We start from the raw sequence: 27,059 nt of genomic DNA on the forward strand, positions 1-27,059 counted from the left end.
ATGAAGCAACGAGCTTCAAACTCGAGAGCTATTGAAAGCGAGGAGCAGCAACAGCAACGAATTCAAAGTGGTTTAATTGCTCACCAGAAACGAATTTTGGCTGAAACTGTTGAGGCTCGCAGAGATCGACTCCAGCAAGAGAGAATTCGACAAGGCACCTCACGGGCAAGAAACTGGCTATATTTGAAGGACGAAGCATTCAATTATGATCCTGAATTGGATTATTCAAACTTTCCTCTGATTGTCATTGGTAGCATGACTGTGAAGTGCACTTTTTGCGATGCGCTGAAGCTTGAAGGCGAGACACCAGGATTGTCCTGTTCCGGTCGAAAGATTTGGTTTCCAGAGCTTCCGGAATTGCCAGAGCCATTGAAGAGCCTTATGAATGGTGATCATCCAGAGTCGAAAGAATATCTAAGCCTGATCTGCAAATACAATTGCAGTTTTCAAATTACTTCGTTTGGAACATCTGTGCCAATGCCTACTGGATTCATGCCAACTTTTTAAATTCAAGATGAAGTGCACCACAAGGCTGGCTCTCTCTCCTATCGTTGCCCAACGAAGAGTCAAAGTTCCTACGAATTTACTTTCTTGGCGACGAAGAAACAGAAGCGCAACGTCGTTGTGCTGTGATTCCTGCCACCAACAAAAGTTTGATCGCTTCCTTGCAAAAGATGCTGCAATTAAAAATGGCACTTCACGATAATCCAAGTGAAGACCTAAAGATTGTCATTAAGGCAAACAAGAAACCAGCACAAGGCCATGCACGTGTCTTTAAGCACCGTAGTCAATGAAGTCGCCATCATCATTGCTGGAAATTATTTTGAAAAGCGCGATATTGTTTTGACTATGCATAACAAGGACCTTAAGAGTATTTCCGAGATGCACATTTTGTATGACGCTTTGCAATATCCGCTGATGTTTCCATGTGGCAAGGACGGATATGCCATCAACATCAATCAAGTTCAGCCAGGAATGTAAAATAAAGCCAACAAAATGGTGTCGGCAATGTCGTATTACGCCTATCGATTGATGATGCGGTCGAATGAGAACCGATTGCTAAATTACCGACAGTTACTGCATCAATATTTGGTTGACATGTATGCCAAGATTGAGACTGAAAGATTGCTCATCATCCGATTGAACCAAAAGAAGCTTCGTGTCGATGATTACATTCACTTGAAAGATGCGATTGTGAACAATGGCAATGCAGAAAATCACGGCAAGTTAGTGATTCTGCCATCAACATATACCGGAAGGCCACAAAACATGCATGAATATGCACAAGACGCCATCACCTACGTTTGTCATGGAGGCAAGCCGTCATCATTCATCACGTACACGTTCAATCCTCATTGCAATGAGATGGAAGATAATTTGATTAACGGCCAATCAAAAACAGACCGACATGATTTGGTGGCAAGAATTTTCCAGCAGAAGCTCATCAAATTCATGAATGTTCTCATCAAAGGCGAAGTTTTTGGCTCGGTTAAATATTGGCTTTATTCCGTCGAGTGGCAAAAGAGAGGTCTTCCACATGCACACATTTTGATTTGGTTGACGAATGGACTCAAAACAAATCAAATCGACGACATCATCTCTACTGAAATTCCCGATACCGATAAGGAGCTTTACGACAATTGGCAGTCTCCATGCACGAAGGATAAGATGTGCAGCAAGATATTTCGACGTGAATTCATCAAGGAAACGCAAACATTAACAGACGGCTACTCATTGTATCATCGCCGTAAACCTGAAGATGGTGGACAAACGACAACCATCATCATCATTAGACCTCCATTGCCAGTATCAAAATGTAATAATAGGGTTTCTTCCCCTTTTTTTTGGGCAACAAAACTGAAACCTTTTTACGAGAATTCATGTCTGCATTAACCACAATACCTGCAGTCAAAATGCAAACAAAAAACACACTATGATAATATATGCATTGTCCTTGAAACTGATTGGTCCACACAAAGGGACGGCTTTCTTTTGAACCTCGACCCAATTGGTGCTCGACTAGAGGACGCCAAAAGTCGTACAGCTCAAAGACAATGCACTATCAAAGTAATGAGGGCTCGGGGTGAGCATCTACATGATTAGACCTCCTTTGCCAGTACCAAAATGTAATAATAGGAGTTTTTCCCCTTTTTTCTGGCAACAAAACTGACACCTTTTTACTCTGGATCGTTCCATACAGTCCTTTGCTTCTGAAGATGTTCGATGCCCACATCAACATTGAGTGCTGCAACTCAATGAAATCGATTAAATACATCCTCAAGCATGTCCACAAGGGATCCAATCAAGGAGTCTTTACTGCAACACGTAACAATGCCGAAATTGATGAGATCTCGGAGTACCAGGCAGGCCGGTGCATCTCCAGTCATGAAGCGGCACAGCGAATTTTCGGATTTTCGATCCATGAACGATACCCAACAGTCGTGCATCTTCATGTTCACCTCGGAAATGGTCAGCGCATCTATTTTAACCAAGGCAATTTGCAAAATCTTCTGCCCAATCCACCAAACACAATATTGACAGGATTCTTGGAGCTATGCAAAACGGACGATTTTGCAACAACACTGCTCTATTGCGACGTTCCGAAGTATTACACATGGGACAAGTCAAAGAAAGTCTGCAGTCGACGCAAACAAGGTGCAATTGTTGAAGGACATGTCGGCATTCGATCTGGCGATGCTCTTGGCCGTGTTTACACAGTCCACATGAGAAACTTCGATTGCTACTACTTGAGAATGTTGTTGCACAAAGTCAAAGGCCCAACTTGCTTCAAGGATCTCCGGACATATTCTTGGTTCTTTCGGTAAAGTCACGTAAGGGAAACAATAAAATAATAAAAATATAAAACAATACAACTTTCACGACGTTTCGACTGCAACACAAGCAATCATCATCAGTGTGAAAACCACAGCTGATGATGATTGCTTGTGTTGCAGTCGAAACGTCGTGAGAATTTTATTGTTTTATATTTTTATTATTTTATTGTTTCCCTTCTACGTGACTTTTCCGAAAGAACCAAGAATATGAATCCCTGCAGTCACGAAAGCTTTAAATCAAAAGATCTCCGAACAGTCAATGGAGTTGAACACGAAACGTATCATGAAGCTTGCCTGCCATTGGGACTACTAGAGAACGACAATCAATGGCACGAGACATTGAAGGAAGCGAAGGAATCGAAATCACCATCAAAAATTAGAACTCTCTTCGCAGTCATCCTGTTGTTTTGTGAACCATCAAATCCTAAATAACTTTGGGAGAGCCACAATAGACTTCGACGGGATAATCCTCAAATTACTTTGGAATTTACTGATGACATCTATAATGAGGCACTTATCATGATTGAAGATTAAGTTTTGGAGATGATTGGAAAGTCTTTGTCGGAGAACGGCATGACAAGTCCTTCACAACAGCAAGAAGTGAACATGACTCGAGAAATGCTTCGAGAGTTGTCATAGGACTGACAGAATGCTGGATTACGTCACGCAGAACGAGCCACTGTTGAATGCAGAGCAACAGACGATTTATCAAGAGGTTCTACGACGACATTACACCAACGAAGGCGAAGTAATTTTCATCGATGCGCCTGGAGGAACCGGAAATACTTTTTGATCAATGTTTTGCTGGCCCTCATCAGAGGAGATTGAAGATTGCACTTGCTATTGCATCTTCTGGCATCGCTGCAACGTTGATGACTGGTGGACGAACAACGCATTCAACGCTTCAAATCTCGATTGACTTGGTCCATAATGAAGCGCCCATTTGCAACATCAAGAAAGGAAGTGAAAAGGCCAAAGTACTGCTGGAAGCTAAAGCGTTATTCTGGAATTAAATCTCGATGATGCATAAGCACGGATTTGAGGCAGTCAACAGAACACTGCAAGACATTCGCGGCAACAAAAATCTTAAGGGCAGTTTGATTGTTGTCCTTGTTGGTAACTTTCGCCAAACGTTACAAGTGATTCCAAGAGGCACGATGGTTGATGAGATCAAAGCCTGCCTGAAATCATCACAGCTTTAGAGAGACATCTCAACAATGAAGCTCACGACCAACATGAGAGTTCAACAATCCGATAGCTATGACTCCAATAATTTTTATGAGTATTTGCTCAACATTGGCAACGGCAAGGAAGCAAAAATTGAAACTGGAAAAATCAAGCTCTCCAAAGAATTCTGCAAAATGTATCTTACTCTGAAGAGTCTCATCAATTGCGTGTAACCAAACATCGGAGCAAATCTTCTGAATAGCAAATGGCTTAAGGAACGTGCAATTCTGACACCACGAAACGTCAAAGTTGAGGAAATCAACAAATCCATTCAAGAAATGATTCAAGCACTTTCACGAACATTCTTCTCCATTGACAAATGTATGAATGAAGACGAAGCGACAAGCTATCCGGTAGAATTTTTGATTTCTTTGAATCCAAACGGAATTCCGCCACACAAATTAGTGCTGAAAGTTAGATCTCCCATCATGCTCTTAAGAAATTTTGACCCACCAAAACTGTGTAATGGATCAAGACTGACAGTGAATGCATTAAATGCTCATGTCATCGAGGCATCGATTCTAACTGGTCCATTTGAAGGCGAGCACGTCTTCATTCCAAGGATTCCATTGAATCCAACTTATTTGCCATTTTCATTCAAACGATTACATTTTCCTGTTCGGCTTGCATTTGCAATCACCCTTTATAAATCGCAGAGACAGTCACTTAAAGTTACGGGCTTGGATTTGACAGACAAACGCTTCTCACATGGACAGCTGTATGTTGGAATGTCAAGAGCAAAGGATCCAACTAAATTATACATTCTCACCGATGAAGAAACATAAAACAAAAATGTTGTGTATGGCCAAGTGTTTAAATAATTACACTATGAATATATAATTTGTGATGACTGAATTAGTTACATTTATTGTTTTGGCTTTTTTCTTTCTTGCAAGCATAAATTTTTTTCAGGGTTTTTCAGTGACATATGAGGGAATATGAAATGAATCCAAGACAAGAATCCAAGTCCCGGGCGAAGCCGGGTAGTAAAGCTAGTACCTGTATATAGGATATCAATGTGTACGTGCTTGTGTGTTTGTAATACATCTCGTGCACGGTAAAATTAGCGCAAGGCAGCCGGATTGAGCTGGTTTTGGAAAATCATTACAATCTGCCGATCAAGGTATCAATTTCAGATTCCTGCTGCTGCTGTTCACAGAGCCTCGCACTTTACACCCCCAAACGAGCGTCTCTTGAGACGTCCAGAGATACCTCTTTCATTACCTCATTCCCAGTGAGCCCTCTTTTATCATCCCATGCCCAGCGAACCCAGAAGGGAGTGTACGTACTTCATCACCTTGAGGATAGAGTGTCTGTCCTGAATGGCCGATTGAATGACCAACTTCCTTTTCTGACTGTATTTCTGTACAGATTTCATGTTTGTCTATCCACTTGTCCTTCATGCCCGCTTGTCCATGTGCACATATGCGTGTCTCTCTGCATGTTCGTCTGTCTGCCTGTCTGTGTGTTGGTTGACGTGTTAGTGTGTGCAGTGCAGTGGTTAGCGCGCTGCGCTACGAACCCGGCGTCCCAGGGTCGATTCCCGGTCACGGCCAACACCAGTGACTATTATATGAATCGGTCTTGGGCCTCCCCTAGGTCGAATCAGCCTCAAATGAGTACCTGGCACGGTGTGTAAATATCGCCACTAAGGAGACAAAGGCGGCTGGGCTTGGTGCTGGCCACCCACCCCCTAGTGTGCCGTGCCAGCCTTCATGCTCGCTAACAGCACTTGCCCCAACAGTCTGTTATGGCTATATATGGGAGATCTTGTCTCTTTTTTTATCTGTGTTTGTGCATGCATTGTTTGTTAGTCTGCTTGTCTACGTGTCTATTCAAACGTCCATCTGTGTGTCAGTCTGCTTGTCCACACATCTGCCCGCACGTCTATCTGTGTCAATCTGCCTGTCCACGTGTCTATCCGCACATCTATCTGTATGTCAGTCTGCTTCTCCACATGTCTTTCCGGACCTTTATCTGTGTCTTAGTCTGCTTGTCCACACCTCAACCTGCGTGTCAGCCTGCTTGTCCACGTGCCTTATCTGCTTCAACCTGCGTGTCAACCTGCTTGTCCACGTGCCTTATCTGCTTGTTTGTGTGTTCACGTGTGTGTGTGAGCACGCGTCCACGTGCGTGTCTCTCTGCTCGCCCCACCTGCTCGTCCCTCCGCTGTGTCCCCATGCAGGTCCCGCACGATGACGCCCCGCCGCGGTGCTGCGCTCCCTCCCACCCGGAAACCGTCGCCCCCATCCCGTGCCGCCGGATGCGCAGTGGCAGCTACATGATGGCGATGGAGGGCGACCCTCCCCACCATCACCACCATCAACATCATCACCACCAGCAGCAGCAGCAGCAACAGCAGCGGCAGCAGCGGGGGGGTGCCTCATTCTCTAGCGCCGCGCCACCGCCGCACCACCAGCACCACAACCACCAGCAGCTGCACAGAGTGGGCAGCCGGAGTAGCGGTGGTGGCAGTGGTGGTGGTGGTGCATCGGAGGTGCCACCGCACCACCGCCGCTCCTCGTTGAGGCGGCCTCCATCAATGGGGTAAGCCACCATCAGAAGATAAAGAATAAGTAATGAACAGACAGGAAGTCCGTTTTTAATATGTAATGATAATGCAATCGAGAGGGCGCACAATATTTCACGGACATAAATGACTGAAAGCCAGATGATAGAGGAGCATAGGCAATCATCCAAACTCCGGTCATCCTTGGCTAGCCATCGAACAAAGACGGTCACTGCATCGTGCGCTGTCAGATGTGCTTCCGCGGCCGTCTGGAACGCTCTTCCTTCCGATATTAGGAAGCCACTGGAGCTATGCACTTTTCTATCTATATTGAAAATTCCGTTATTTAGAATTGCCTATTGTGTTTATTTTGTCCTTCCCCCGCACCTCCCGATTAGCATGGTTGGCTACATACAGTGCAAAAGAAGTTAAATATACACACAGAGGGGGCTCTTCAAGTGTCTATTCAAAGTCAGCGTAGGTTGAACGCTGCTGCTGGGAATGCGCAGTGGGACGATGATGGCCGCGTTCCACACAGCGAGGGCTGCCACGGAGACATGGCGAGCGGCAGTGATGATGGTCCCGGTCCTTTGTGCAGAGTGGAGGAGGTTGTGAGCCACGCTGCTGCGAAGAGTTCTAGCCCGAGCTGGAGTGCAGGGTGAGAGGAGTGAAGAAAGTCGCAGTGAAACAACCCGAAGTCGAGGTACCGTGGCAGAGGCAGGTCATCTTACAGCTGACCCTGCGGGCCATGGGAAGCCAGTAGAGGGAGCGGAGAGAGGGGAGGGAAGGCGCGGAGGACGACACGGGCGAGATGGTTCTCAAGGTGGCTTGAAGCTCGAACAAGGACGAAGGGCATGGCCCTGGTGCACTAAATGAAATGCTGGCTCCCTATCCAATTTTCTCCCCCGTCTTTGTAGCCCAGCACCTGTGCCCCTCTGGCCGCAGGACCACAATGCAGTCTGCACGGCTTGCACACTCGATAGCTAAGCCACCGGGCCAGGAAGATAACTTAACCTCATTCCAGCTGCATTGGTGTGTAATTGCGCGTTTGTGTGTGTGTGTGCGTGCGCGTGTGTGGAGTGGTAGTGTAACGGCGTCCTGCGAACCTTACATCAAGTGCCGATGAGGTGTGATGTGTAAAAATCAGAACTGGGGAAGACAAATATGGATGGGCATGGCGTTGGAAACAGCCGCACCCTCCTCGTGCGCCCAGCTGGCCTTCGTTGAGGCGCTCGCTAACAGCACTTACTCCCCCCTCCCCCCCCCGCCGTCGCCCCCCGAGGTCTGTACGTAAGCTACACGGGTTGATTTTTGTCTTTGTGTGCCTGCGTGTCTCAGCTGTCCCCGGCTGCTCAAGGAGGCGAGCTTGAACCGGAGTCTGGACAGCCTGGACCAGGTGGGGATCTCCACGGCGCAGGACGGGCACTCGCACAGCAAGGGAAACACCTGGGGCCAGCACAGCCAACTGAGCCGGCACGGTCAGGTGGGCACAAGCAGCCACTTCGTTATCGTTTTGTGTCACCCCACCGCCCACCGCCCCGCCGCCAGCTGTGCTTTTGACCTGTGACCTGATCAGTGCAAGTGTGTGTGTGTGTATGTATGTGGAGCTTCTTTCGTACCTTACGTAGACAACCGTGCTAATCGGAGGCGCGCGGGGGAAGGGCAGCAAACTAAACACAACAAGCAGTTTTTAAGAAATTAGTTTTCAATCTCGATCGTTTAAAAGTGCATAGCTGCAGTGACATAGCTCCAACGGAGGTGCCCATCAGTGGTGGATGGAAGGTGGGGGCGATGGGGGCGATTGCCCCCCTCCCGCCTCGTGATCCATAAAATTCGTATCTTGTTGATATCCACCAGGGAAAAGACATGCAATGATTTTATTGATCAATGGAGGGGGCCCTGTTTTAAAAGAAAAAAGCATTGGAATTTTTGGTAGCACTGCCAGGCCCCTCCACCCCTCACCTTGGGAAGCAATTTTTCTACATATGCTTCTGGACCAGATCACCCAGACCTAATCTGATCTGGTCATATCTCAGAGGTCTAAGCAGGCTTGAGCCTGGAGAGAGTGCCTGGATCGGCGGATCATCGCCGCGCGTACAACTGGTGCTGTCAACTGCTGCAAGGATGCGTTGTGGTCAACAGAGGGCAGCGCAGAGAAATCCTGAGCATTCACCCAGTCACGGATTTATAATGAGCCATACCTCTTGATTTACAGCTTTCGTGACTGCAGGGATTCATATTATTGGTTCTTTCGGTAAAGTCACGTAGAAGGGAAACAATAAAATAGTAAAAATGTAAAACAATAAGATTCTCACGACGTTTCGACTGCAACACAAGCAATCATCATCAGGTGTGAAAACCACAGCAAGAAAATTTGAAAAAAGTGGCGTTTTTTTTAACGTTAGCACCACGGAGAGCGATTTGGCAGTTTATTCAGATGGACGAGTCCATCTATGTTCGGAAAAGAGGAGGGGGAAGACAAAAATAATGGATGCGGTCTGAAAGCCACCGTAAGCGTGAAAAATCAATTCAGACCCGAAATGGTTTATCAAATCCTTCCAATGATTCTGGCTTAGCAATCATGATTGCTTGTGTTGCAGTCGAAACGTCGTGAGAATTTTATTGTTTTATATTTTTATTATTTTTTTATTTTTATTTTATTGTTTCCCTTCTACATGACTTTACCGAAAGAACCAAGAATATGAATCCCTGCAGTCACGAAAGCTTTAAATCAAAATTTAGGTGTTAAGTTGTTAAAACATCAAACTAAAACCTTGTACAAGGAATCATGTCTGCATTAAGCACAGTACTTGTGGGCAAAATGCAAACAAAAAACATACTCTGATAATATATGCATTGTCTTTGAAACTGATTGGTCCACACCAGAGACTAGAGGACGCCAAAAGGCGAACAGCCCAAAGACAATGCCACTATCAGGGTAATGAGAGCTCGGGTGAGCATCTACATCATGGGACCTCCTTTGCCAGTACCAAAATATGATAATAGGTTTTTCCCCTTTTATCTGGCAACAAAAGGTTTCAGTTTGGTGTTTTAACAACTTAACACCTGTTTTGTTGCCAGATAAAAGGGGAAAACCCCATTCTTATATTTTAGTACTGGCAAAAGAGGTCCCATGATTGCGTTGATATATTTCATTTCTGTTTGCCTCCTAGAGCCGAGAGCTGGCCGTGCCTGGAGCCGGTCAGGGCCTAGGTCCCAGGGGCTCGCAGGCGATGGAGGCGCTGGACCTGCCTCGCTGCATGCGCACCCGGCGCCACAGCTATCTCTTCGCCATCCAGGCCGGCTGCGAAGACGGCGAGGAAGGCGCGGCAGCGGCGGCGGCGGCAGCAACGGGCCCATCGGGAAAAATTGGGGGCAGCGCGTCCAAGTCGCCCGCTCCGAGTGAGTCGGTGTGGACATCTGTGACCTACTGGACATCTGTGGCCCTACTGGGCATTTGTCAAATAGAGCTTGATCGCTCATCGGATTCCTCCAGTCTAAATAAATATTCAGTTGATTCTGTGGACAGCCTGGGCCGACTGCTCGGATTTAGACGAGGCCATGTCTAATGCCTCATTTGAAGCACGTGACCTGACCCAAGCAGCAGGAGCGTGTTTGCCACACGTGGCGGAGGTTTTCAGTTTGGGCCTCGCGGCTGCTCTGATTCATTCTGTGGGTGTATTAACCGTGGATATAAAATCTCCAAAGACGCCTATTGTGCTGGCGCCACGGTCCCCATGTTTGCCAAATTTGTAAACATTTCTTAATTGGGTAAAATCACGCAGTAACACTGCTCCTTACCAGCAGGCTTACACTCATCACGTGAACCTTACCAATTGTACTAAACAGTAATTTTTTAAAATTATCGTTTGTACATCGAAAATTGTTGTTGTCGCGTCTTTTTTTTGCATTTGCGCTCTTTCGCGCACGCCTCTTCTTACCCGCCAGTGGCCACGTACGCCACCGTGTGCCGCAAGTCTCTCCCTCCACTCCCGCTGAAGTCATCGCACCGCTCATTTGCTGCCAAGGCGTCCACGTCCGTGTCGACGCAGAGCAGCACCGAGTCGACGCAGGATGACGCGCCCCGGACTTCCAAGGGCGGCGGCGCCAAGGGCGGCGGCTCGGGGGCCGCCGTGGCAGCCTCGACGTCGTCCGCGGCAGCAGCAACAGCAGGAGGTGGCCCTCTTGCGCAACCTCCTACGACCCCCGCGGCTCCACCACCCTCCGAGCGTGGGCAGCAGCAGGGCGGCAGCAGCGGAGGCGGTGGCGGCGGAGGAGGAGGAAGCAGCGGAGGGTCAGGAGGAGGCCCCATCTCGGGCGGGCCACCCGAGCGAAGGCACAGCCAGCGCCGCGCCTCGGAGAAGTCGCGCGACAGGGAGCGCTGGCCGTCGGGCGGCGCCGCCGCCGCCGCCGCCACCGCCGCCGCCGCCGTCGCCGGCACCGTGAAGCTGTCGGCAAAGAGCCCGGCGGCTGACGGGAGCTCGTGGGAGTTGAGCGACTCTCTGGACAGCCTCGACAGTGCCCGGGCCATGGCTGCTAGCGCTGCTGACGGAGTGGCGGCCGCCTCTGCCGCTGCTGGTGGTGGTGGTGGTGGAGTTTCTGCAACGAATGCAGCTGGCGCCGCCAATGTTGGAGCTATCGGTGCTCCTGCTGCGGGCGCTGCTGGCGTTGCTGGTGGTGCTGGAACGGGAGTTGGAGTCGGGAGCGGTGGTGGCGGCGGTAGTTCGAGCGGCCCGTCGAGCGGCACAGAGGGCAGGGCGAGGAGCCGCGGACACGCGGGGAGCGTCGCGTCGGAGGATTCGGCCATGACGGAGGTGTCGCAGAGGAGCGAGCGTCTCTCCGTGGGTGTGCAGGTGCGTGTGTGAGTACGAGCGTGCAGGTATGTGTGTGTTTGTCTGTGTGTGTGTGTGTCTGTGTGAGTGGCCGCGGTACAAACCCGGCGACCTGAGTTCGATTCCCGCTCACAACCAACACCAGTGACAATTATCTGAATCGGTCCTGAGCTCCCCTAGGTCGACTCAGCCTCAAGTGAGTACCTGGTGCAGTGTGTAAACATCACCACGAGGGAGACAAAGGCGGCTTGGCGTGGTGCTGGCACCCACCCCTTCATGTGTCGTGCCAGCCTTCATAGGTGTTCGCTAACAGCACTTGCCCCAACAGTTTGTTAAGGCTTTCAGGGGGATCTTTGTCTTTTGTGAGCATGCAGGTGTGTGTGTGTTTGTGTAGTGTTCAACACGGAGGCACACACTCTGGACTGGGAGGCAACACTTTTATTTAACAACTTCCCTAGCGGATAACACTGAACGTAACTCAGGTTCTCTAGTAGGTGATGTGGCTATGTCAGTAGCGAGTTAACTCGAGACGAAGACCCGGAGACGACGAGACGCGGGACCCAGGCTTGATTCCACCGATGAGCAAAGAACACTCTCGGGACTGCCCCTTGATGCTCCTGGGCGTGGCCTCGCTCCGCCTTCGGCCACGCCCCCTTTGAGACCTTTCCCGAAGGATCTCGACTGAGCATCACGTGCCCCACTCAGGCTACCACGTCCTCACTTGCCCTCTCTCAGGCTATCACCAGGACTATGCCCCCTCGGGCTGGCTGACATGCCGTACTTACTCTGGTGCTAGAGAGAGATTCCAGGACGCACAGTTGCACTCCTGTAACAGTAGCTGGCGCGAACACCCGAGTGACACCATTACGTCACTTCATTTGTGTGCAAGCGTCTTATTGAGTGTGTGAGAGTATGCAGGTGAGTGTGTGTGCAGGTTAGTGTGCAAATCCCACACAACAGATTAGTGCTTAATAGACCATGGCTTTAGAATTACTCATGCACATTTACATGTCAATAGTGGTTCATAGCGTCTTACACCTCCTAGCCTTACTAAGCGCATATAGAATTTCATACTCATGATTTGCATAGAGCATTCTGCTGCATTCTATCGTGTGCAGCTTAGTCTGCTTTTTACTCGTGTGGTTTATTTTTTAATGGATTTTTTAATGAATTTATTTTCGGTAGCCTTTCTGGCTTATCCATAATTCTGGCTTTGACTCTGCGGTGCCGAGGAGTAGTTATCTCCCTCTCCTGTTGTCTATTTGTCTATTTGGAGTTCGCGTGTTCTCTCCCTCTGGGATGGTCGTGCAGATTTTTTTATGGATTCCTCCGCTTTTGCCCCCCCCCCCTCCTCAACATTTCGAATATTTGGCTGCGACTATCGCCCACTTCGATGAGCTATCGCATGTGGCACGGTCGCCTCTGCAAACTAGTTGATAGCTCAGTGAGCTTTACCCGGTAAATAAAAAAATAGTTTAGTTGAAACCGAGTTCGGCTTTGCGTGCTTTTGTCTTGTCTGTAGCATCCTCACCAGAGGGGAAAGGGGCTATGCGCGTTGTTGGGTAGAAGCTAGGGCTGAACGATTAAGCGATTTCAAATCGAAATCGCAATTTGAAACAATGCGATTAGCAAATCGCAAAGGCTGCGATTACTTTGCGATTTGAAAAGTCCTATTACTTTTTTATTGGAATTGTTTTATGTTTTATTATTATTACTTTATTTATTGAACTTAATTGTTCTATGTTTGATTGTTCTATTTCAATTAAAAACATTTTAATAAATACATGTTGGAAGCAATTAATGTTTTAAGTTCTCATCCTGCATTAGAGTATATAGAGCAGTTCATATTTTGATGGTATCATGTGGTAATGCTCCATCACATGTTTTATATCTATTACACAGTGAATATTTAACTGCAGCTTGACTTTATAAAATGTAATCGCAAATCAAATCGCAATCGCAATATCTGTCTGAAAAATCGCAATGAGATATTTTCCCCAAATCGTTCAGCCCTAGTAAAAGCGACTCCCCACACGAGGACTTTTGGGCTGGCACGTGCACACACAGCGCCTGCATGAGGATGTGCAGTTCCCCATGCAATTCGGTCGTGAGCGGCAATGCCGCCCACGAACATGAAATGTTTCTTCATATTGTAAGATTAATCGCTTCTGATAAACATTGTGTTCCTGGGTTTTACAACTCGCTGTGTGATAATTCACAGCTCACTGTGGCGTTTGTAATCCACTTTACAGAGTGCCTGGAATAGCTGTAGACAAGAGATGGAGATGATTGGAAGAGAGAGAGAGAGAGATGCAGATGAGATGGAGATTGTTATCGATGGTTGTCATTGATGGTTGTTGATGGCTGGCGTTAATGGTTGTTGTTGTTGACGGTTGTTGGTGGCTGGCATTGATGGTTGTCATTGATGGTTGTTGATGGCTGGCGTCGATGGATGTTGTTGACTGCCATCGATGGTTGTCGTTGACGATGAGCCGGTCTCTGCGTCGCCACCAGGTGGACACGCCGGACAGCGTGGAGGAAGAAGTCTGCACCCCGGTTCCGTCTCCCGTTGGGAGGTACCAGTCCATTGGTGTGCAGGTGGAGGAGGACCGGAGGTGAGGATCGGCGAGTGATGATTGTGGAGAGGAATTCGTTCAATCCCCGTCTCTATTGCCTGAAGCTGCACTAGGTTTGGGGATTCTGTGTTGCCTCATCTGAATCAACTCGACCTTAAAATGCGTACCTTGTTGTATGCAATGAGTACCTGGTGCGGTGTGTAAACATCGCCACTGGGGAAACAAAGGCGGCCGGGTGTGGTGCTGGCCAACCACCCCCTCCTGTGCCGTGTCAGCCTTCATAGGTGCTACTCACTAACAGCACTTGCCCTAACAGTCTTTTAAGACTTTTCAGGGGATCTTTGTCTTTTTATTCATGTGGGGAGGTGTAGCGTCGTGGTTATCCCTCTGATGCTACGAGCCCGGTGACCTGAGTTCGATTTACGCTCATGGCCAACACCAGTCACGATTATCTGAACCAGTCATGGGCCTCACCTAGGTCAACTCAGCAAAAAATAGTACCTGGTGCGGTGTTTAAATATCACCACTGGGCGGATAACGGCGGCCGGGCGTGGTGTTGGCCACCCACCCACCCCCTCGTGCCGTACCAGTCTTCATAGGTGTTCGTGAACAGCACTTGCCCCAACAGTCTATTCAGGCTTTAACGGGGGATCTTTGTCTTTGTCTCCACTTGTCTTTAAACGAGCACCTGGTACAGCGTGTAACATTTCAGCACTGAGAAGACAAAGGCAGTCAGGCATGGTGCTGGCCTAACCCACCCCCCATGTGCACCGTGCCGGGGCATGATAGCGTAGGAGTTACTCAAACGGAGTGGACAAAACAAAAAAGAGCGGAGACAGCTCAGCGTTTCAATTTTGTTCACTCATTTTTTTCGTGTTTTTTTCTGTTTTTATTTTGTTTTCGAGCATTGTGTTTGATCTGCAACCACTTCCTTTGTGAGTAATTGAATCAAATACCCCTTTGCTCTGGCTCCTCGAGTTGCGCTGCATGGGAAACATGGTAAGAATATTAAATTATGATGGACACTCGCTGGCCAGTCTCAACCTTTTTGGTTTGGCAGCCTCCAAAAGACCACTGGTCCTTACCCTCCCCCACCAGCCAAACTCACGACACAAATGTCTCTTGTCGCACACGAGTCACTGTTGCCCACGCATTTAGCCAGTGCAGTGTTAGTACGGCAGTTGTTTCACGTTGTCCATGAGTGCGTTCTGTCACCGCCGAGCAGCCCTGCCGTTCCACATGCACATCCTACGTTTGTGTGTACGTATGTATGTTGCTAATCGGAGGTGTCTTCTGCACAGTGTCCATCCCGCAGCCTGTGCCCTCCCGGGTGCGGCGCGACCCACTGGTTGAGAACTGCCGGTGTAAGCGTGCACGCGCTGTGCGTATGCGCGTGCGTGCGCGTGTACGTGCAGATGCGGGCGCAACACTCGCTCCAACAGCGTGGCGACGAGCGTGCAGGCCGACCTGGAGGTGGAGGAGATCTCCAGACGCATCCTGGGCAGCTCTCGTAGCCCCGGCGGGCCCGGCTTTCCCGAGCGGCCCTCGTCCTCGTCGTCGGCAAACACGACCGGCGGCACCGGCAACAGCCCGCACCGCAGCTCCCACCGCTCACGCCACGCGGCCAGCCCTCGCTACCGCCAGCACCCACGGGTGGGAGAGCGTCGCTCGCGTTCGCGCGAGGGTTGGGGCAAGGGTTAGGGCTGTGCAAGGGCTCGGGTTAGGGCGGGAGTTATGGTTGTGTTAGAGTGAGGGTTAGGGCTAGGATTACTGCCAGGGCTAGGGCTGTGTTAGAGCTAGGGTTAGGGCTAGGGTTAAAGTTGGGTTAATTTTAGTGTTAGAGCAAAATTAAAGTTAGGATTGTTTGGGATTTGAACTCGTTCAAACTCGTTCAAATACCAACCAATCTTAGCGCTATGGTGAAGCCAATTCTGGTCTTGTGTTGGAGCTTGGGCTATTTTAAAGCTAGGCTCGGTGTAGAGTTAGGGCTGGGGCTGTATGGAAATTCGATTAGGTCTAGGGTTGGGGTTGGAGCTATATTAAAGTTAGGTTAGGTCTGGGTGATCTGCCTCTGTCATTCTTTGTGTCATCGTGTTCTCGCCCGTGTGTTTTTCCCGTCCCGTTGCCCGCGCCGCCACGTGTGTCGTAGGAGGGACGGCAGTGCCACTCTCGCAGCGTGCAGACCCAGACGCACAAGCACGCGCAGGGGACAACTCGGGCCCCGTCCCCAAGCCCTGCGGTGTCCCCGGGGCCCTGGGCCTCGCGTAGTCGCAGCCCCCTTCTCTCCGCGGCCCCGGCCGGGGGAATCCCCATCGCTGGGGTCCCCTCCCCTGGCGCGTCGACGGCCGGTACCTCCGCGGCCAGGGACGCCCACTGGTATCTGGTGCGACTGCGGTCCGAGGGCCAGCGGCTCGACGCGCTGTGCCGCCACGCAGAGGACCTGGCGGAGGACACGGACGTGCCGGAGGAAGGTGACCCCGTGACCCTGCGGCTCCTCATGATATTGTGGTCCCGTGCACACAGATGTGCTTCTGCACTTTTTAAATCTCGATTGAAAACGAATTTCTTTAGAACTGCTTTTTGTGTTTAGTTGTCCTTCTCCCGCACCTCTGATTAGAGCGGTTGGCTATGTACGGTGCGAAAGAAGTTCAACATACATCCATACATAGACGGCGGCACGGGGAAGTGTGGGTGAATGAGCAGCCGAGTGATGTACATATGTATCTATGTTAAATTAATTTCGCACCATACGTAGTCAAATGAGTCAATCAATTGGTAAATTAATGAACAAATAGTTAAGTGAATACATTTTGCGAACAGATGGAATCGTTTTTGTTTCATCCTCTCTGTCTGTTGTATACGGCTGGGTGAATAGCAACTCATGGGTCTACGTCCGCATTAGTTAGCCAGGTAGTGGCTTCAGTTGATGCCGCGAAGGCGGCGTTGATAGCGGTTGTGGTTGTCTTGTGCAGCGCTGGGCGTGATCCGCAGCGCCGTGGGCTCCACTCGACTGTTGCTCTCCCAGAAGTGGCAGCAGTTCCAGAGGCTTTGTCAGGACAACCTGGTGAGCAGAGCCACACGCACGTCCAGCCCCAATTATACCACCACCACCACCATCAACCCGATTTGAACATCAGCTCTGCCTCCAGCATACACACTCACACCACCTCCAGCGTGCGCATTCACATCACCTCCAACGAGCACATTCACACCACTTCCAGGGTGTGCATTCACACCACCTCCAGCGTGCGCATTCACATCACCTCCAACGAGCACATTCACACCACTTCCAGGGTGCGCATTCACACCACCTCCAGCGTGCACATTCACATCACCTCCAGTGTGCACATTCACACCACCTCCATCATGCACATTCACATCACCTCCAGCATGCCCATTCACACCACCTCCAGCGTGCACATTCACATCACCTCCAGCGTGCACATTCACACCACCTCCATCATGCACATTCACACCACCTCCAGCGTGCACATTCACACCACCTCCAGCATGCACATTCACATCACCTCCATCATGCCCATTCACACCACCTCCAGCATGCACATTCACACCACCTCCAGCGTGCACATTCACACCACCTCCATCATGCACATTCACACCACCTCCAGCGTGCATATTCACATCACCTCCAGCATGCGCATTCACATCACCTCCAGCATGCACATTCACATCACTTCCAGCATGCACATTCACATCACCTCCGTCATGCACATTCACATCACCTCCATCATGCACATTCACACCACCTCCATCATGCACATTCACACCACCTCCAGCATTCACATTCACATCATCTCCAGCATGCACATTCACATCATCTCCAGCATGCACATTCACATCATCTCCAGCATTCACATTCACATCACCTCCATCATGCACATTCACACCACCTCCAGGGTGCGCATTCACACCATCTCCATCATGCACATTCACATCACCTCCATCATGCACATTCACACCACCTCCATCATGCACATTCACACCACCTCCAGCATTCACATTCACATCACCTCCAGCATGCGCATTCACACCACCTCCAGCATACACGTTACGAAATATAAAAGTAACATATTTTGCTGCTTACAGTGTTGACCAGCAGCGCATTATATTATTAATTCTGAGTTTACGCATTAAAATCCAGGTTAAAAGGTAAGAGTTTAGAAGTTTCCGCAAGATATTTGATTTTTTTCTTGGCACGCAGTTGGCTGGGAAGCGAGTTTCAAGCCTTAGGCCCGGCGTACGAGAAGGCTCGCTCCCCACTCTTGTGTTTTTTTACATGCGGGACGTCCTCATCAGAGCTGTCTGCAGAGTGAAAATTATCCCCTTACACGAGGTCCGCTTTGAGTGTGAGGGTTTTGTACAAGTAGACCGGACATTTGTTTACGTAGGCCATGCGTATTAATAGGGCGCCAACAGTGGTGGGATGTTAATTACCTCACCTGGTACGCGTGGAGTTTGCATGTTCTCCCCGTCGTGTGGGTTTTTATCCGGGTTCTCCGGTTTTACCCTGCACATTTGAAATCATGCATTGTGAGTATTTGGCTGCTATACATTTCCACACGATAAGCCACTTCATTGAGCTATCATTTGTGGCCAGGTCGCATCCAAAAAAGAGCTGTATAGCTTGGTGGGTCTTACCTGGTAAAATAAAAAAAAATGTTAACAGTTTAATGGGCAGATATTTTTACACTATCCGGATATGCACTGGGAGCCGGTGCAACATTAATGTGCGTTGTGCACCAGGACCCATCAACGGAGCTGCGCCCCACTGATGAGGACCTGGCCGGCTTCTGGGAGCTGCTGCAGATCCCATTGAGGGATGTGCAACGCCGCTTTGAACAAGTTGAACGTCTGCGAGCGCGTGGCTGGGTCGGCAGCAGCAGCACTCCCTCCCCAGAGGTGCACGCTCATACACAAAGACACAGGGTCACCCACGTCTGCCTACACGGGCAGTTGGGGTAAGTGCTGTTAGAGAGAACCTTTGAAAGAGGGTGATGTGGCTGGAAAAAAACCATGCCCGGCCAATGCTGGTGTTTACCGATGTAAGGGATTTTGATCTAAAGCTTTCGTAACTGCAGGGATTCATATTCTTGGTTCTTTCGGTAAAGTCACGTAGAAGGGAAACAATAAAATAATTCAAATATAAAACAATTAAATTATCACGACGTTTCGACTGCAACACAAGCAATCATCATCAGGTGTGAAAACCACAGCAAGAAAAATTTGAAAAAATAGATGGACTCGTCCATCTGAATAACTGTCAAATCGCTCTCCGTGGTGCTAACGTTATAAAAAAGCCACTTTTTTCAAATTTTCTTGCTGTGGTTTTCACACCTGATGATGATTGCTTGTGTTGCAGTCGAAACGTCGTGAGAATGTTATTGTTTCATATATTTATTATTTTATTATTTCCCTTCTACGTGACTTTACCGAAAGAACCAAGAAATATGTAAGGGATGTCAGGGGAAGGCGGCTCTCCTCTACACCAGGATGCCCAGGACCAGTTCAGATACAACGCTTCACTGGGAAGCGATCCCAGGTTTCCTGGATTGTAGCGCAGCATGCTAATGCCCGCGCCACTGCACCCCACGTTCGTACTAAGGTTACCTACCACCTGTTCTGGTTTTTTTCCAGGATTTTGTCTTTTTGGGATAGCTGCCATAGCAAATCTGTAAGTCTTGCCGGAACATCGGAAGTCCTGGTTTGTGTCAGTTGCGTATTGACACACCACTCAAGACAATACACATACATGTAACTCTCCCTTCTTCTGTGAGTTGTTCTTCTTTCCAAGATGTCCCAGTTTTTTTGTACCTGAGGTGGTAACCTTAGCTCATACACACACAGAGAGACGGTAGGCAAAGACTAACAAAAAACTCACTGTCGTCCAAACAGGAGCGGAACACACCCGTGCCGTCATCTGTGTCGCAAACTCCAACCCCTCAGTTGATGGCACCGCCGCTGCCACCCCCGTCACCGCGGCCCCAGCCCAGGCCCCGTACCAGCATCGCGCAGCAGACGTCCATCGAGACAGCGGAGCCACGAGCCCGCTCGCCCGCCGCGCCCAAGCGGCCAATGGCGTATCGGCAGCGCTCGGCAACGGAGAGCAACGAGAGCCTCGACGTGTACCTGCCAGAAGCCCAGACCAGGCTGTAGTGTGCTGGGCCCGCTGAGGCCTTGTCTAGGCTGTAGTTCACAAGATGTGAGACTCTGGATTGTTTATGGTGTAGTGAACCAGGCAAAAGGCAAGGTTTGTGGAAATGGGTTGTTTAGGCTGTAGTGCACTTGGCCCAAGTCACAGAGCACTATGCTGCAGTGTGATAGATGTGAGGCTAAGGCTGTGGCTATGAGGCTGTACAGTATGCTACACCTGAGGCCCAGTCCAGGCTTTAATGTGCTTGATGTGAGGTTCTGGGTTATTTATGCTGTAGTGCACCAGGCCAATGGCTCAGTACATGAAGATCATGCCATTGTGTAACGAGTTTTTAGGCCCAGGTCCATTGAGCCCAGGTCCATTGAGCCCAGGTTAAAATTTTGCTAGCATGCTAGGCCTGACGTTGAAACTTGGCTGTAGCCTGCATCATGCCTGACAGCCAAAGGACTATGACTCCAGGATTTAGTCCGCAAGATATGCCCGAGCCTCAGTCAATTCAGACACTAAGCCTAAGCTTATTGATGTCCCAGTCAGGGTTTTAATGCCCTGACTTGTCAAAAAGTTTATTGCATCAGATATCTTTAGGCCGCTTGTCCTGAAATAATGTGAGTACATATTTTTTAGGAATGGCACTATGACACCTAGCTGGCTAAACCAGTTCTTGCAAAGGTATTCCAGGATTTAATCATGTGCTTGATTTTCACTTTGATAAACCAACAGAAAACAACATCGGTGTCTGACGTGCGTGTTGTAAACAATGTAATTTCGCACGGCACTTATGAAATGCAGAAACAAACGTTAAAAGATCGGTCAAAGAATGGTTTATTTATGTTTTTGCTATAGAGCCAAATCTGGTAGCGGAATTGTCATTGTGGATGGGTGCATCAAATGCTGCTTAGCACCACGTTGACACAAATTAAACATTTCCAATTTGGCGGTGACCTAAGAGCCGTGAGTCTCTTTTCGTGCCCATTCCATTGCCTAAACGCCTGTCTCCTGCAGCTTATATTTTGAATACACAAAATGGCTCCTCTTTACTCAGCCTTAGGGCTGCTTGCTTGATTGTCTTTTTTTTTGTGCGCACAACTTAGAAATCAACGAATTTCTTCTTGTGACAAAGATTGCGCAGGCCTTTTTTGAGATTGTTGCATTCTGCCAATCAGTCCGAAGGTTCAGTTGTGGAGTTAGTTGTCTCTGATTTGGCTTTCACTTTAGTAAAATCGGTTTAAGGTTGTTGAGGTGGCCGGGTGGTTTTGGTGGTTCATACCATCAATGTTTGAGCTCCAAGCCAGCACTGCTGAGAGCCTTCATTAGAATCTAGGCAGTTGCCTGAGATTGCGCCAGTTTCTTCAACGAGCGTTTTTTTTTTGGTCTCAGCCTGGCCACCAATGACTACGCAAAAAAAACTTGTTTCATACAATTGCTCGTTCACTTTATTTGGTATGGTCCAGTCCTGGAGGGCTCAAATATATATAGTGGACACGTGGTGAGCCGCTCTCCAGAAAGCGTGAAGGAGTGCCCTCCAGTGGTTACAGCGAAGATGGTGGCCCATCGAAGAGTCGTCCGCCTATTGAAAGAGATTATGTGGTGTCTCATCTGGGGTCCGGGTCACAACCACGTTGAAGGATAACCCCGCTGTGTCCGTACGAGTCTCTGGAATGCGCACGTCTTTTCCAACCCCCCCTCTCCCCCCCCCGTGTCACAGACAGCTCGACTGGCACATTGGGTTGCGATAAAGTGATCACGCTCTTGTACAGGATGCTTGCTACAAGTGGGAAACTCCTTTGAGCCAATCAAAACCTGGACATGGAGACTGCCTTGTATTTTACACCTTTCGTCCTCGTTGTACAGCATCTACCATATGTCTACCTCTGCTCTGTAGCCGACATCTCTTAATATCTCTCTGCCGCGTATATTTAACATCTTTGCCTTGTGTCTTACATATCTTTCTGCCTTGCCAACGATGCTCTCTCCCAGTTTAGTTTTAAGTCCGTGTTTTCCCTATATTGATTTATTTTATTATGAATCGACAACTAATCCAATTTGACTTCAAGTCTGTCACTCGTAAAACCATGCATGGCTCTCATTGATTTTACTGCCATCCGCATTAAAAGGTAAAAAAAAAAACTCAAAAGAAAAAATATTGTGTTGCACGTGTTTATGATCCTGTTGAATTAGTATGTTTTCCACATAAGCGTGACTCGATCGCATACTGTTAAACCATTTTCGGTATTCACATGTATGCTACACGTGCATCATATGTTTGGCATGCCTTACATCGGGAGTGTTAATGAACTTAATCGAAGTTAGGTTTTGAAAGATTTGATCAAATTTTTTATAGATATTGTCTCACAAATTTAAATCTCGCGTCCAAATGTTTGATAATATTTGTCATGTCATTTTTTGATGTTCGTTTTCGTGCTTTGAAGGTGTCTTATTTGTACTTCTTTTCAACGCCTCGTTTCTTTTCTCGTCCTGTTTTTGTTTCTCAGACAAAGCTAAAGGAATCGCGCTGTCCCAGCACTATAAATTTCAAAGACCCCCATGGGATTGTCGCGCACGTCGGAGGTGCGGGGGGAAGGACGACAAAACTACACGCAAAAAGCAGTTCTAAAACTCATTTCTCGAGAACTGCTTTTCGTGTTTAGATTGGTGTTCTCCCCCCCCCACTCCCACCGCCGATTCGCACGGTTGGCTACGTACGGTGCGAAAGAAGTTCAACATACATACATATATGTCACGTGGACACTGCGCACAGACTCGTGCCGTTTTCCAAACGGAATCGTTTTAATTGAATCGTCTTTTTGTATTCGCAGAGGGGGGCGGTGGGGACGGTGGTGGCCGTGGTCAACCTGGCCGAGCGGTTGGCATAGCTCGCTGCTTGGGGGCCGTCCATAAATGACGTCACGCACCTAGGGAGGGGGGGGGGGTCAGACATTTGTGACGATGTGTGACGGGGGGGGAGGTTTGAGAAATGTGACGTGACATCAAAACGTGCAAATTTAAATAAATCTAGACAACACGTTCTACTTAATTAAATAGACTTTTTAATAAATGTTTTCTCCTACAACATCAGAGTGCAGCGCCACGTTAAATACGCACTACAATGACAATAGTTTAAAGAGATTTGAAGCATGTTTTATATTTTTTTTGGAGTGGGCAGAGCTTTGTGACGTCATATTTGAGGGGGGGTCTGACTTTTTGTGACGCCGTGTGACGAAGGTGGGGGGGGGGGTTCAAAAATCGTCAAAAATCGCGTGACGTCATTTATGGACGGCCCCCTGCCACTGAGTGAAGTTTTTCACCAGTTCGATTTCTACTACGGTCGCCCCCCCCCGTCCGCCCGCCCCGGGGGGTGACTGAATTTATCACGAACGCAACCCAAAGCTGTGAAGTGCAGGTTAAACACGATGCAGACACACCACTCGCCAAGAGCAGGCCGGTCGGTGTGCTAGCGTCGTCACAAGCCCCGCAAGTAAAATTGAACAAAAAACATTCACGTTAAAATAAGTTGTTCCGGCCTCCGAGGTATCCCTTGCTATCGAGACTTGAATCTCACCGGCGATTCTGACCCAGTTAAATAAAGGACGATCGTTAGTCCATCCATCCATTCACGGACATGTGCTGTAAAGTCAGCTGTGCATCTGCATTGACTAAAGGCGTACTGTATTGATTACTATGCGCGTTACTTGTAAATATTGATTAAAGGGCTTCAATGAGCATTAACATCATTACAGTATATATAAATACGTAGGCTAGTACCATTCAGGTAGTTATGCAAAACGAGTCGGTTGATAGATCAACGGTGGTTAGGAGTCCATACAGATGTCCAAGTGTCTCCAGTGGTCTTTCGAGCACTGGGCTTGATCACACTCGCCCCCTGTTGTCGATCCTGAGCCAGCGGTGGAAATTCCACGTTCCGATGGTGGGTTTGCCCAATGTTTTGTGCTTTATAACGCAGCCCACGAGGGTCTCTGTGCGCCACGTGATGAAGCCTAGCCATGATGATGGGGCTGAGTCAAACCCTGGCCAGGATTCAAACTCGTCAACCCTTAGGTCTGTACGATCGTGTTCTCCACGTATTCTGCCGACTTGGCTGACCCGTCCGTGGCGGGATATGGAGATAATCAGGTGTACTTTGGTGTACACTTTATATACAACCTGAATAGGAGTATGATTTAGGACATTCAGTATCTCGGTACAAGCAATAGAAACGTGTTATATAGTGTGTGTATATATAACGTGCACAGTATGTATGCCGCAGACGTTATTGAAAGACTAAACATACACACACACACAAAATTGATAACGAAGTTGCTCACGTGGTCATACACACGTCGATTGAATGTGTGCAATAATTAACAGGAATGTATTTTTTCGTTTTCTGACTTGTTATTGCAGTATTTTTGATTAGCCTGTATATGATCACTAACTTACCAGCCACTTGCCAAATACATATATACACACACAATATATAATATAAGGCCAAATAGAGAATGTACTTTCAACATGTATTTTATCCCCAAACAATGAAATGTAAACGTGTTTTTATTTTACCTTGTTTTAATCCCCGTTTCATGATGATTTACGATCCATACAAAGTATATGCTAAATGGGAGTATTTAATTTAAGATAACTGTAAAATATAACATAATGTGATCTCCGGACGGTGACGATCCCAGTCATCTCGGGTGAATTGTGTGAGACGAGAGATAAATATATATTACTGCAGCACCACGTTGTCGTGAACAATCGGTCGGCAAATCATTTTGGGAGATATTCATAAGGTATTTGATGTCACACTGAGCTGTCTTGATTGTCAGCCACCTGATTTAGGAAGACAGAGCAACAGTTGGTGATGTAGAACCGCCCTATGACCAAAATCACCCGCAATTAATGCGCTCGCTTATCACCAGGTCTCAGTAGGCTAAGCAAAATGGGGCCTGGATAGTACTTGGATGGGCTGCCACCATGCGTTATCTCGTTGTTCTTGGCTTATGCGGGGTGGTGGGGGGGGGGACCAGAGGAGGCAGTACAACAACAACAAAACATACGTTGTGCTATACTTCAATGCTCCCCGCACTCTCAACTAATCCTGCACTGACCAGCGTGGTGAAGCATGGTCAAATGAAGCCACGTGGCGTGGGGAGGCCCTCATCCAGCAGTGGATTCACAAAAGGGGCTGTATATATAATGAACACAATGTGAATTAGAGTATGTTGCTATCTAACGTGACAATAGTGCTGCTAGCCTCGCTCTGACAATTGGGCACCAGTGGTTAATGGAGTTAAAGTTTCTAAACCACTTTTGGTTTGGTTTGCTCTGGGCACATTTCCCAGAAAGTGACTGTCCCTGTTTCAAATAGTGTGGCCTCATGCTCGGCCCGGCCTGATGATACGGCAAAGGGTGGTGGGGGGGGGCTGAGTAGATTTCAAGTTTATGTTTTACGCAGGTGACAACTCCAGAGGCCAGGATGAGAGTCTCATTTGCAAGAGTGGACAAAAGGGGTCACCAAAATTACAAAAGGCCAAACTTATGAAATAAACGCTGCAATAAAGCAAGTGTAAATCAGGGCAGCAGCAACAACAATCAATGTTAAATAAATACATGTCCCGTAGCAAGACTGATCATCGTGCAATGTACAATCGGTCGTGAGCGCGATTGGCAGAAGAGGGAAAGGGGCCCAACGTCACAAAGAGAGCGAGGAGGCCACTCCCTTTGTGGGTGGTGCTAGTGGAGGAGTGGACGGTGGCTCTACCAAGTAGGCAGGGCTGAGGGAGGGAGAGGCTGTCAGCTCCATCAACGTGCCCTGGCTGAGCCGTCCCAGATAAAATGTTCTTTGAAGCAATGCGGTGGTGCACCTCCCATCAACACAAGATGTGTAACACTGGCGAGCATGCCGGCCGGGTGATGTCCATGGCGTCTCCCACAATGACTTTCCGTCTGACTGCTTGCAGGGTCTTGGCGTGTAATAACGGTGTAACGATTAATATCTCGGTGGCGCCGTGACGGTGTGCGCTAGCTGCCACATGGCTCTCAACCCCCCCCCCCCTCCTTTCCCCACGTTCCCTTTCCGTGTGCATGAAGCGTCGTCGGTCATTCCCCCGCTCCCCCTCTCTCGTCTGTCATGCCACCGTCACGGCACGCGGCGAGGGAGGGGGGCTGCTGAGCAGGGGGGGCAACCGGGTTGGACCCCAGGTTGATGTTCCACGTGATTTCTGGAATGGGTCCTTTTTGCATCCAGGGTACAGTCTCGGTAGGTTATTTCTGACCACTGAGTCCCACGTTGGGCCAGGTGGGTCTTGTAATAAGTCCCGGATGGGTTTGTGACGAGTGCAAGGTGGGTCTAGGCTGAAACCCGGGTGGTTCTGGGTGAGTCCGGTTTACGTTCAGGGTATAATCTCGGTCGGTATCTCTACCGGGTTCCCCATGTGATTCTGGAGTGAGTCCCAGGTGGGTATGGTTGAGTGCTAGGTTGATCCGTATGAATCCGGGTGGAGCTGGGCAAGTGCAGTTTTTGTTACAGGGTATGCATGGTCTCAGTCGGTATTTCTACTGAGTTCCATGTTCATCACGTGGGTCTTGATTGAGTACAAAGCAGGTCGAGGTAGGTCCGTGTAAATCGGAGCGAATTTCAGGTGGGTCTGGGCGAGATGGCTTTAAGTTGCCCCCAATTGAATTTGGAACAATCGTAGACGAGTCTGGGTAACTTCCACATGGGCTCGAATGAGTCCCTGTTAGGTATAGGTCCTGTATGGGTCTGGGTAGGCACTCTCCCAGGGCTGCGTCTAACACGAACCACTATGCGAATCCAACCGAAGCCCAGCTCGGGCCCCCACTTATTCAGCAGCACGCTTGATGTGTATGTACCACGGCAAACAGTGTTTAAATAAAGATAATTTATTATTA

The 27,059-nt window shown here is 48.6% G+C and overlaps 1 protein-coding gene across 6 annotated transcripts in view; it reads left to right on the forward strand.

Moving 5' to 3' along the window:
• LOC116951649 (uncharacterized) overlaps positions 1-27,059 on the forward strand; it is a 61,955-nt gene extending 34,896 nt beyond the window's left edge. For 5 of the 6 annotated variants that reach the window (XM_032970437.2, XM_032970440.2, XM_032970438.2 and 2 more), the window contains exons 4-13: positions 6,247-6,608; positions 7,909-8,053; positions 9,744-9,972; positions 10,519-11,423; positions 13,917-14,017; positions 15,394-15,631; positions 16,128-16,449; positions 16,951-17,042; positions 18,743-18,898; positions 19,892-27,059. In XM_032970437.2, the coding sequence (XP_032826328.2) occupies positions 6,247-6,608; positions 7,909-8,053; positions 9,744-9,972; positions 10,519-11,423; positions 13,917-14,017; positions 15,394-15,631; positions 16,128-16,449; positions 16,951-17,042; positions 18,743-18,898; positions 19,892-20,152 (2,811 nt within the window). In that variant the 3' untranslated portion in view covers positions 20,153-27,059. The remainder of the gene's footprint in view (positions 1-6,246; positions 6,609-7,908; positions 8,054-9,743; positions 9,973-10,518; positions 11,424-13,916; positions 14,018-15,393; positions 15,632-16,127; positions 16,450-16,950; positions 17,043-18,742; positions 18,899-19,891) is intronic. The other variant, XM_032970444.2, reaches the window with a different exon arrangement.

Source organism: Petromyzon marinus, chromosome 43 (genome assembly GCF_048934315.1).
Source record: "Petromyzon marinus isolate PM22_M1 ecotype Great Lakes invasive population chromosome 43, UKy_Petmar_22M1.pri1.0, whole genome shotgun sequence".
NCBI lineage: Eukaryota > Metazoa > Chordata > Hyperoartia > Petromyzontiformes > Petromyzontidae > Petromyzon > Petromyzon marinus.